We start from the raw sequence: 12,129 nt of genomic DNA, 5'->3' as shown, positions 1-12,129 counted from the left end.
TCGGCCAACCAACACGAAACTACGTGTTTTTTCAGCTGCTTAGCGCCACCCTTTGGGCAAGTTCTGCTAATGCTGTGTTATGGTTAGAATTGCTTCTGAGCATGCGTGTTTGTACTTTGGAGTTTTTGTCCGACGGACTTGTGTACACACGATCGGATAATCCGACAACACACATTTTGTTTGCGGACAATTTTCACGCGTGCTATCCCACATTTGTTGTCGGAAAATCCGACAACAATTGTCCGATGGGGCGTACAAGCGGTCGGATTTTCCGACAACAGCCCGTCACCACACAATTCCCGTCAGATAATCCGATCGCGTGTACGAGGCTTTAGATGTCGTGGCTGCATTAGTGTTCTTTTTTTAATGTGTGTTTTTTTTTTCCTTTTGCTTTCCCCCTGGTGATCCCACCCAGTAAGTATTTTTCAACAGAACAAGCTGTCTTTCAGATGTAGAAATTGTAGGAATGAGACAAACCGTTTTATAACTGACTGGTGACTCCAATGATCAGTTTTTTATTTATTTCTGTAAAATGTTTTTTCCGATAGAAACAAAAAGTGTTGCTGCCGCTGTAATGTGAGTTTCACTCGGATTTGTTGGTGTATCTAAGGCCCAGTTCACACCACATGCACTCCAGTTGCGTTTTTTTTGTTCTGCATCAAAAACGCACAGAAAGTAGGTTATATGGTTTCTAATAGGGATGTACCGATACCGATACTAGTACCGAGCATTTCCCTGTGTACTTGTACTTGGCTGAAATGCTCCGATGCTTCACCCGATACCTGGGCAGTCAGGTATCAGGTGGTGGGGGGAGTTACAAGTCTTCTCCATGCTGTCTTCTCCCCCTCTGTGCAGTCTTCTCCCCCTCTGTGCAGTCTTCTCCCCCTCTGTGCAGTCTTCTCCCCCTCTGTGCTGTCTTCTCCCCCTCTGTGCTGTCTTCTCCCCCTCTGTGCTGTCTTCTCCCCCTCTGTGCTGTCTTCCCCCCACCTCCCCCTCTGTGCTGTCTTCCCCCCACCTCCCCCTCTGTGCTGTCTTCCCCCCACCTCCCCCTCTGTGCTGTCTTCCCCCCACCTCCCTCTCTGTGCTGTCTTCCCCCCACCTCCCCCTCCGTGCTGTCTTCCCCCCACCTCCCCCTCCGTGCTGTCTTCCCCCCACCTCCCCCTCCGTGCTGTCTTCCCCCCACCTCCCCCTCCGTGCTGTCTTCCCCCCATCTCCCCCTCCGTGCTGTCTTCCCCCCACCTCCCCCTCCGTGCTGTCTTCTCTCCCCCCCCCCCCCCCGTGCTGTCTTCTCTCCCCCCCCCCCCCGTGCTGTCTTCTCTCCCCCCCCGTGCTGTCTTCTCTCCCCCCCGTGCTGTCTTCTCTCCCCCCCCCCGTGCTGTCTTCTCTCCCCCCCCCCCCCCGTGCTGTCTTCTCTCCCCCCCCCCTCGTGCTGTCTTCTCTCCCCCCCCCTCGTGCTGTCTTCTCTCCCCCCCCTCGTGCTGTCTTCTCTCCCCCCCCCCCCTCGTGCTGTCTTCTCTCCCCCCCCCTCGTGCTGTCTTCTCTCCCCCCCCCCCCTCGTGCTGTCTTCTCTCCCCCCCCCCCCTCGTGCTGTCTTCTCTCCCCCTCGTGCTGTCTTCTCTCCCCCTCGTGCTGTCTTCTCTCCCCCCCCCCGTGCCTCCTTTCCCCCCCCCCCCCCGTGCTGTCTTTTCTCCCCCCCCCCCCCCCCCGTGCTGTCTTCCCCCCCATCCCCCCCTTTGGCCAAACAGAGCCGCAAAATTGATTTTAAAGCGCTTTACCGCCGACGCACCCACCGCCCCAGTGTGAAAGGGGCCTTGGTAAAAGCACCTCACACAGTATAACCAAAACACAGGTTAGGTACACATTTAACCCTTTGATCGTCCTAGATGTTTAACTCCTTCCCAGCCAGCGTCTATGTAGAGTGTATAGTATTGGCACTGATCACAGTATTAGTGTCAGTTAGTGTCTGATTGCCTGCCGCAGTACCACTATAAGTCGCTGATCGCCACCATTACGAGTATAAAAAAAAAAAAAACAATTCCAGTATATATGCCATAGTTTGTAGATGCTCTAACTTTTGTGCACATCAATCAATATACGCTTATTTTTTTATTTTTTTTTATTTTTTATTTTTTTTCCCAAAGATATGTAGCAGATTACTTTATTGGCCTAAATTTCGATTATTTATATTTATTAAAAACTTTTTTATTATTATTGTGTGTGTGTATATGTATGTATGTGTATGTGTATATGTATGTGTGTGTGTGTGTATATGTGTGTGTATATATATATATATATATATATATATATATATATATATATATATATATATATATATATATATATATATATATATATATATATATATATATATATATATATATATATATATATATATATATATATATATATATTTTTTTATTTATAAAAAAAATCATCTTATTATTATTATTATTATTATTATTATTATTGTATATATTTATTTTGTATTACCCTTCCTTCCTTCCTTCCTTCCTTCTTTTTTGGGCTATAAAAAACCCCCAGTGGTGATAATATTCAGTCTAACTCTAAACTCCAGGAAAACTGTGAAATTACACAAAAATTTAAAGCGGAGGTCCGTCAATTTTTTTTATTAATTTTTTTTTAAGTCAGCAGCTACAAATACTGCAGCTGCTGAATTTTAATATTAGGACACTTGCCTGTCCTGGGCGCCCGCGATGTCTGCACCCGAAGCCGATCTGTTCCTCAGCTCTCGGGTGCTGCCACCGCCATCTTCTGTAAGGGAATCAGGAAGTGAAGCGTTGTAGCTTCACTTCCTGATTCCCTACTGCGCATGCGCGAGTCACTCTGCGCGATCCCACTGGTCTCTGCTGTGTGCCTCCCAGAGGACAGTGGGGGAGGGAGGCGCGGAGTAGGCGCCAGACGTGGCATAGGTCACCGTGGTGATCTTTGCCCGGAAGTGGGAGCAAATATCTGGATTAGACAGGTAGCTGCACCCTCCTCCCCCCTGAAAGGTGCCAAATGTGACACCGGAGGAGGGGAGGGTTCCGAAAAGCGGAAGTTCCATTTTTGGTTGGGACTCCGCTTTAAGTACATATAGGGAAGATGTTTTACCTGCCAAATACTTTGTATTTTTGTCCATCCAGTCCTGAGATTTTGTTCTATTATCTGTAGACTGGACAGGGCTGGTGACTTGACTTTTCTCTCCTGCAATTAAGCAATAATGCTTGGTCATCTCCCAGCCCCACTCTGTGATTGGACAGCAGCCCATCTGTTCTGTCACTGTACTTTTCTCCTCCTATCGGCATGTTCCTCATCATATGTGCTGCGCCCCCCACAGCTTCAGAGGTTTAACTTTCTGCATCTCTGTCCACAGAAGAAGCCTCTCTGGTTGGTGAGAATGAGACTTTCCCCAGAGCTCTGCTACATTGGAACCGAGCCGCCGCTCAAGGTTAGTGCAGATATTTTACTCTGTATCTCTGCTCTGTATCTCTGCTCCTGTATCTCTGCTCCTGTATCTCTGCTCTGTATCTCTGCTCTGTATCTCTGCTCTGTATCTCTTCTCCTGTATCTCTGCTCCTGTATCTCTGCTCCTGTATCTCTACTATGTATCTCTACTCTGTATCTCTACTCTGTATCTCTACTCTGTATCTCTTCTCTGTATCTCTGCATCTCTGCTCTGTATCTCTACTCTGTATCTCTTCTCTGTATCTCTGCTCTGTATCTCTGCTCTGTATCTCTACTCTGTATCTCTACTATGTATCTCTTCTCCTGTATTTCTTCTCTGTATCTCTACTCCTGTATCTCTACTATGTATCTCTGCTCCTGTATCTCTACTCTGTATCTCTACTCTGTATCTCTTCTCTGTATCTCTTCTCTGTATCTCTTCTCTGCATCTATTCTCTGCATCTCTACTCTGCATCTATTCTCTGCATCTCTACTCTGCATCTCTGCTCCTGTATCTCTGCTCCTGTATCTCTGCTCCTGTATCTCTGCTCCTGTATCTCTGCTTCTGTATCTCTGCTCTGTATCTCTACTATGTATCTCTGCTCTGTATCTCTACTCCTGTATCTCTTCTCTGTATCTCTTCTCTGTATCTCTTCTCTGTATCTCTTCTCTGTATCTCTTCTCCTGTATCTCTTCTCTGTATCTCTTCTCCTGTATCTCTTCTCCTGTATCTCTTCTCCTGTATCTCTTCTCTGTATCTCTGCTCTGTATCTCTTCTCTGTATCTCTGCTCTGTATGTCTGCATCTCTTCTCTGTATCGCTTCTCTGTATCGCTTCTCTGTATCGCTTCTCTGTATCTCTTCTCTGTATCTCTTCTCCTGTATCTCTTCTCCTGTATCTCTGCTCTGTATCTCTGCTCTGTATCTCTGCTCTGTATGTCTGCATCTCTGCTCTGTATCTCTACTCTGTATCTCTTCTCTGTATCTCTACTCCTGTATCTCTACTCCTGTATCTCTTCTCTGTATCTCTGCTCCTGTATCTCTTCTCTGTATCTCTGCTCTGTATGTCTGCATCTCTGCTCTGCATCTCTGCTTTGTATCTCTACTCTGTATGTCTTCTCTGTATCTTTGCTCTGTATCTCTACTCTGTATCTCTGCCATTTAGCTGGGTTGTGTTTTTTTTTTTTTTATACATTTTTTTGTTTTAGTTTTTTTTTTTTTTTTTGATGACATGGGGTAGGATTAAAACCTGCTTTGGTGTTTTATTGCTAATCGGGGCTCCATTAGAGCGTCCCCCCCCCATATACTACCACCAGACAGGAAGTGAAGGGAAATGTGTAAGAGGGGCACCGATTAAATATAAAGCTGACGGGTCCTGGCCTCACCCTACTGTTTGTGGTGTTATTGGAGCATTCCCCTTCACTTCCTGTCTGATGAAACTGTTATCACCAGGACAGGAAGTGAAGGCAAATCTTTCTAAAGCCTTGTACACACTGACTGGAAAAAAAAAAACGTTCTACCCAGCAGGGTGAAGGAGAAAAAACAAAAGCACTAAGGAGGAGATCCTGTACCAACTATGCAATGTTAGTACGCCGATCTCCCCTACTGAGCTATTGTGTTTTGACAGGGGGGGGGGGTTTCCCTCCCCCTGGTCAACACACTCAGCCATTGGCTGAGATCGCTGATGGGATGTCAATCGGTAGACCTTTTTCGGCTGGCTTTTGTTGGACCGGCTACAGTACACACAGGCTGAATGTTGGCTGGTTTCTATTGAACCGGACGATGCCACCCAACATTTGGCCAATGTGAACGCTTGTGGATGGGGGGTGGTAGAAACATGTAATTTGAGCTATAGGGAAGGGAGTCACCGCTCCAGGTGGATCTTTAGCAGACAATTGGAGGAACCTCCCTGGAGTCCAAGGTGCTGGCAATGCACTAGGCAAACATGGAAATCCATGGACAGCCGCACTCCGGATAAACTTGAGGAAGTTGTCTTTATTGATAAAAGTAAGACATGTACATCCAAAGATACAGTCACATAAGGGGCAGCCGACGCGTTTCGCACACAATTGGTGTTTGGTCATGGCTCGCTTGTGGATGGGGGGTGGTAGAAACATGTCATTTGAGCTATAGTTCTACTGCTCCACCGTTTAAAGCGTAGGTCCGGCTACAAAAAAAAAATATATATTAAAAGCCTGCAGCTACAAATACTGCAGCTGCTGACTGTTAATAAGGACACTTACCTGTCCTGGGTGCCCGCGATGTCGGCAGCCGAAGACGATCAATCGCTCGGCTCTCGCCGCCATCCTCGGTAAGGGAATCGGGAAGCAAAGCGTTTTGTGGCTTCAGTTCCCGGTTCCCTACTGCACGTGCGCGAATCTCGCTTTGCGTCCTCACTGGTCCCCGCTGTCTTCTGGGACCTGTGTGTTTCCCAGAAGACAGCGGGGAGGAGGGGGAAGTGCCGTAACCCCCGCAGGGGTCTATGCCGGGAAGTGGGTGCAAACACCTGTATTATTCAGGTGTCTGCACCCCCTCCCCCTGAAAGGTGCCAAACCGGAGGGAAGGAGGGTTCCGAAAAGCCGAGGTTCCGTTTTTGTGTGTGTAACGGAATGGCCCGTGATATCCAGAGACTTTTGAAGGATGTGGGGTACTCCTGTGCCAGCTTCACTAATGACTCTTGGGTCTAGGGTCATCCTATGTCCAATAGGGGCATAGGATGACTGAGAAATGATATCTTGAATTACATGAGATGGGATAGTAATAATTCAGAATGTATTGCAGGATATCTTGAAATATTACAGGTAGTTTCTGAACACAACAGGTCAATAGAGTGTCTCCTTCAATGTGGAACATAGACTGTTGATGTGCTAATTAAGTCTGGCTTCTGAAGGACCTCTCATTGTGTGATGCTAATGACACTGTATTGTGTGAAAGTTCTATTGATGATAGATATGTATTGGCAGTCTGAAAGGTCAGATGTCTGACCTTTCAGGTGTAGTGGATTAGCATGTCAATTATGTTTACTAAAGGAATGTGTATTATGTAGCAGGTGAGAATAACTTATGGCGGAGTCAGAACGTCTGGGTAATGATTAGTAATTAGCTCATCGGAATGTCATTATCTAACGGAATGTGTAATAAAGTTCCTTGTGTCATGTTGTGGGTGAAGTTGAGTCATTGTCCAGATTTGGTTTCTAACTGTATATAACAAGCTGAGTTTACCATTAAAGTATTCATTCGTTTGGAACCCGAGAACAGAGCTTGTGTCTCGTTATTCTGGGAAAATTCATATGGATCGTGTCTGCTGGATTGAGTCAGATAAGCTGTCTTGGGTTGGTGGAATGGAATATCGTTAACGGTGTTAACCTCTGACCGTTACAGTGTGGACCTCCGCTTTAAACTACCAACGTGGCGGATGGGGGTGTACATATGCCGCAGCTGCGATGCTTTGCATAGTGGCAAAAAATGACCCCTGCTGTCGTGCGGGGCTTTGGGTGGGAGTGCCCTGCAAAGCACACTCTAGTAGCACACTGGTGTGGGGTTTGAGATGCTAGGCAGCACCACCTGTTCAATACCCCTATAAGAGCGTAGTTAAGATCTGAGTGTACATCATTCTTTAGAGGGCATCACTTGACTAAATGAGCCCCTACAGAGCCTCAGATATCAAAAGCTGACGGGGTGTAAATGTAAAACCCTCCCACTCTGTTCAAAACTTAAAATAAAGTATGGACTGGACATGCATCTTATGCCTTACGTTTGAGTAATTTCATAGGAAATGACATTGCAGTAATTTGTGTCTTGGTGTCTTGCAGGGTACACGCTGGCCCGGCTAAAGCTGGGTGACTATCATTACTACGGCTACGGGACGGAGATAGACTACGAGACGGCGTTCATTCATTACCGCCTGGCGTCGGAGCAGCAACACAGCGCCCAGGCCATGTTCAACCTGGGATACATGCATGAGAAGGGTCTGGGCATCAAACAGGTCAGTGAGGACTGAGATCATCTATACAACATGTGACTAAAAAAGGAGAGGGAAAAAAATAAATAAAAATTTGTTTTAATTTGATATATATATATTATACACACACACACACACACACTGCTCAAAAAAAATAATAAAAGGAACACTTAGAAAACACATCCGATCTTCATGAAGAAAATGTATCATTCTGGATATATACAGTATACTGGTATGGACTGGGTGATGTGTTAGAAACGAAAGGATGCCACATTATTTGATGGAAATATAAACTATGGCCCGGATTCACATACATTGGCGCATATTTATGCTGGCGTAGCGTATCCAATATATACGCTACGCCGACGTAGCGCAGAGAGGCAAGCACCGAATTCACAAAGCACGTGCCTCACAAACTGCGCTGGGTTCCCTCGGCGTAAGCCGTCGTAAGTGGATGTGGGAGTGAGCCATGCTAATGAGGCGTGACCCCATGCAAATGATGGGCGAGTGCCATACAAGTACTTAAAACGAACGGCAAATGCAGGAAATGCTTGGTATCGGTCCCGATACTAGTATCGGTATCGGGACATCCCTACTAAGAACCATCATGGAAGCACTTGTTTTGAAGCGCGTGTAAACTAGCCCTAACGGATATAACGTTCCTTGCACTGCCATATAACTGATTGGCTCCTGAGCTCTGTTGTGCAGGGATTGATGCCAGGCCACATTCTGATACTTTGTGGTGTTTGAATTTCGAAAAAATTAATGCACCAAATGATGTGTTAATGAAAACGGCTGCATTGTTTTTTTGTTTTTTTTATACCTTCCTGCAGTTCAGCCTTAACAGTTTATCTCGCTCTTTGTCCCCTCTTTTCAGGACATTCATTTGGCTAAGAGGTTCTATGACATGGCAGCCGAGGCCAGCCCGGACGCACAGGTCCCCGTCTTCCTTGCGCTCTGTAAACTTGGAGTATTGTACGCCACGCAGTACCTGCAGGAACTGAATGTAAGTAGCACGCATGCATGTATGTAGGTGAATGTGAGTGGTCCAAGGTAAGTGCAGAGTCTGTGACCTCCTGATTATGACCAGGCAAGACCATTCCTTCTCTGATTTATTATGATCATTTTGGGGTGTTTATTGTGTGACCAATATCAACATCTGTGTACCCACCCGCCAACTGAGCTAATATACAGCTACTCCAGATTACATTTTCTGCATTTAGCATTCAATTAAAAGAGGGAATCGTTTATAATTGGACTTGGAAGAGAAACAGACCGCATCTATAGTTACATAGTTAGTCAGATTGAAAAAAGACACAAGTCCATCCAGTTCAACCATAAAAATATAAATAAATAAAATATCGTACAATCCCATATACACAATTCTATACCCACAGTTGATCCAGAGGAAGGAGAAAAACCCCAGCAGAGCATGAGATCCAATTTGCTACAGCAGGGGAAAAAATTCCTTCCTGAGAGCCAATCGGATTTTCCCCGGATCAACTTTACCTATAAATGTCAGTACTCGGTTATATTCTGTACAGGAAAGTATCCAGACCTTTCTTATAGCAATCTACTGATCTGGCCAGAACCACGTCTGGAGGGAGTCTGTTCCACATTTTCACAGCTCTTACTGTGAAGAAACCTTTCCGTATTTGGAGATGAAATCTTTTTTCCTCGAGACGTAGAGAGTGCCCCCTTGTCCTCAGTGATGACCGTAAAGTGAATAACTCGACACCAAGTTCACTATATGGACCCCTTATATATTTGTACATGTTGATCATATCTCTCATACACAATTGTTGTTTGTCTTTAAAAAGCTAAATGCCTTGATCAAATTATCAAGCTATTGCATAATATAACCTTTTGTTTATGCATATAATAAGTAAGCAGGAGATCTGTTTGTGTTGAGAAGAGATAACATAGTGTCAATGTAAACAAAAGCTATTTACTAAGCCGTGAAATCACGGGAAGGCTATTCACTACGAGTTAACCAGGTTTTAAATACACAAGTATGATTTAAGTATTGAACTGTGAATATACCTTGTCATATAATGTAAATATTATCTGAACATTTAACCATCATTTATCTCTGATTGTAGAAGTATATCAATTTGTATTATCACCCATTATACCCGATTTTTAAATTTTGCACTATATCTTTAGTTACCGTATTTATCGGCGTATAACGCGCACGCCAATTTCAGAGGGAAGTTTCAGGATTTTTTTTTTTTTTTTTTTGTGCCCATCTCTAGCCTAAATGCAGCCTATGTGCCCATCTCCAGTAATCTCGTTGTTTTAATAAAAAAGGCAATTCATATAGTGTCACTCACTGTGGGTGCTCTGTTGGTCCAGATGGTGGTGGACTGGGGTCGCTGTTGTCCCTACCTCTGTCAGCGGCGGTGGGAGATTGTATTCCTCCGGTGCTGTGGAGAGGGGGGACAGCGTTCCGTGAAGCACAGTGGTCATTTCCGGGTACCGATCGCGGGAGGCTACATAGTCCCGCCTCCACCATCGGCATTGGACCAGCTCCTGTGATTGATAGAACACTGGTCCAATGCCGGTGGCGGAAGCGGGACTGTGTGTGTGACGTCAGAGCCGAGTAAACAGGAGAGACGGCTCGTGAATTCCGGTGGCACTCGGCAGCGCTCGTCCCCCTCCGAGCCCAAGGTACACTATCGGCGTATAATGCGCACCTGTGATTTTCCCCCCTATTTTCAGGGGGGAAAAAGTGCGCGGTATACGCCGATAAATAATATATATATTTTTTAAGCAATATTAATTTGTGTTACTTGTCTTCAAAATAGCACGGATAAAAGAATTTTGGATTTGATATTGTAGGAAGATGTAATTCTCCCAAAGCACAGATTTCCATATTTCCATAAATACAATAATATTTTTTATATTTCAGTATAAACATTCTGACAGTATATGGAGGCACTATGCCGCGATACGTCAGTGGTTCTGACAATAAATATATATATATATATATATATAATTATTTATTCTCCTCTGACTGTTCTATGAGGCTGCATGACCCCTGACCCCCTGTCAGTGCTGAGTGGCCCTGTGCTGATCACATGCACTTTCCCAAGAAAAAACCTCTCTAGCAATACACACCAAACTGAGCATGTGCAGCCTGACTCCAAAGGTTCTGTTCTATCTTTCAATAACTGTTAATTTTTTAATAACCTTTTATTAGGGTTGTATCTAACCCACTCAGCCACTGCAAACTAAATACTGAGCTGTAATTTTGGGATTCTTGTTCCTTTAGCTTAGTGTGAAAATTGCTTATGAGTCTTGGCATATCCCCACCCCCATCCCTGCTTCTAAAATGTTTCCTCTGTTCTTGTATCAGGTGAAGGAAGTCATGTCTCGTGTTGATATGGATCAGTTGCTGGGGCCAGAATGGGACCTCTATCTCATGACCATCATCGCATTACTCCTGGGGACAGTCATCGCTTACCGGCAAAGACAGCCGCAAGTGGTCCCGCGACCCCCAGCGCCCAGACCTGCCGCACAAGACCCCCCTCCTCCACAACAAGATCAGCCCCAGCAACAGCCACAGGAAGGCCAGGCACCGCAATGACAACGGCGTCATGTGACGTAACCACGGACTGTCCCAAAGGCTTCCAGGAGTCGGCGTTCAATCTGAACATATGCAACCACTTGGCCACACCGAGTGACATCTGAAACGAAAGCGAGATCAGTTTTTTTGCTCTCTTCTTTGTCATTGTTTGTTTGCTGTACAAAGAGAAAAAAAAATTATCTATTTTACACGGCAGGGCGCAGTCCGCAGCGATTTCCATTATTTATTACAGACTTGTGGAACTCTACAAATACTTTTCATTCAGAATTTCAGTGCCGAGCCCGGGCTTGTGTCCAAGTCTGTGGGGGACGGACATCACTCTGGTTTTTCTTTCCACGTGTCCAGTGATGCAGTTCCTGCCAGTCTGCCACATAACCGTCCCATAGTCAGACCAATGCGCCCGGGTGTTTCCTGTAGATGGGGGTGGCACTCATAGGACTCTGCATCTCATTTTCCCCAATCAGTTTCCAGCTGGGCAGGAGTTCTGCGGACATGTGGGCACCTTCACCATAAATTGATCAGCAACTCTGGGTGGCGGCATACTTCTTACTGATTTTTAAATGAACCCCGTTGATGTTGAAAAGATAACATTTTTAGTTTCAGCATTTTTTTTTTTTTCTTGTTGTTATTCACCTGCGTAAAGAATTTGTTCCATGGGCTTCAGACATCTGCCTATTCGTTTACAAACCTTACTGGGTGACAATGGCTTCCTCAGTGCTGTCCCTTTTGGAATACCCTTTTTAAGGCTCCTTTCACACGGGGCAGCGGAGGTGCGGTGGCGGTATAGTGGCGCAATTTTTAGCGCCGTTATACTGTCGTATTTACCACAATATTCGGCCGCTAGCGGTGCGGTTTTAACCCCCGCTAGCTGTCGAAAAAGGGTTTATACCGCTGGCAATGCGCCTCTGCTGAGGCGCATTGCTGGAGGTATTACCGCGGTTTCCCATTGAATTCAATGGGAAGGATCGGTGGCGGTATATCGGCGCAATTTTTTTCTTTTTTTTTTTTTTTCTTGTTACAGTTAGTCACCTGCGTAAAGAATTTGTTCCAGGGGCTTCAGACATCTGCCTATTCGTTTACAAACATTACTGGGTGACGATGGCTTCCTCAGTGCTGTCCCTTTTGGAATACCCTTTC

The 12,129-nt window shown here is 45.4% G+C and overlaps 1 protein-coding gene across 2 annotated transcripts in view; it reads left to right on the top strand.

Annotated features, from left to right (window-relative positions):
* Window positions 1-11,608, top strand: part of SEL1L (SEL1L adaptor subunit of ERAD E3 ubiquitin ligase) — a 54,452-nt gene extending 42,844 nt beyond the window's left edge. The window contains exons 18-21 of one of the 2 annotated variants that reach the window (XM_040332765.1): window positions 3,377-3,448; window positions 7,255-7,427; window positions 8,281-8,409; window positions 10,762-11,608. In XM_040332765.1, coding sequence (XP_040188699.1) covers window positions 3,377-3,448; window positions 7,255-7,427; window positions 8,281-8,409; window positions 10,762-10,992 — 605 coding nt within the window. In that variant the 3' untranslated portion in view covers window positions 10,993-11,608. Of the gene's footprint in view, window positions 1-3,373; window positions 3,449-7,254; window positions 7,428-8,280; window positions 8,410-10,761 lie in introns of both variants that reach the window. The other variant, XM_040332764.1, reaches the window with a different exon arrangement.
* The last annotated feature ends 521 nt before the right edge of the window (window positions 11,609-12,129 follow it).

This window comes from Rana temporaria, chromosome 13, assembly GCF_905171775.1.
Source record: "Rana temporaria chromosome 13, aRanTem1.1, whole genome shotgun sequence".
Taxonomy (NCBI): domain Eukaryota; kingdom Metazoa; phylum Chordata; class Amphibia; order Anura; family Ranidae; genus Rana; species Rana temporaria.
This window is presented reverse-complemented; position numbering and strand designations above follow the sequence as displayed.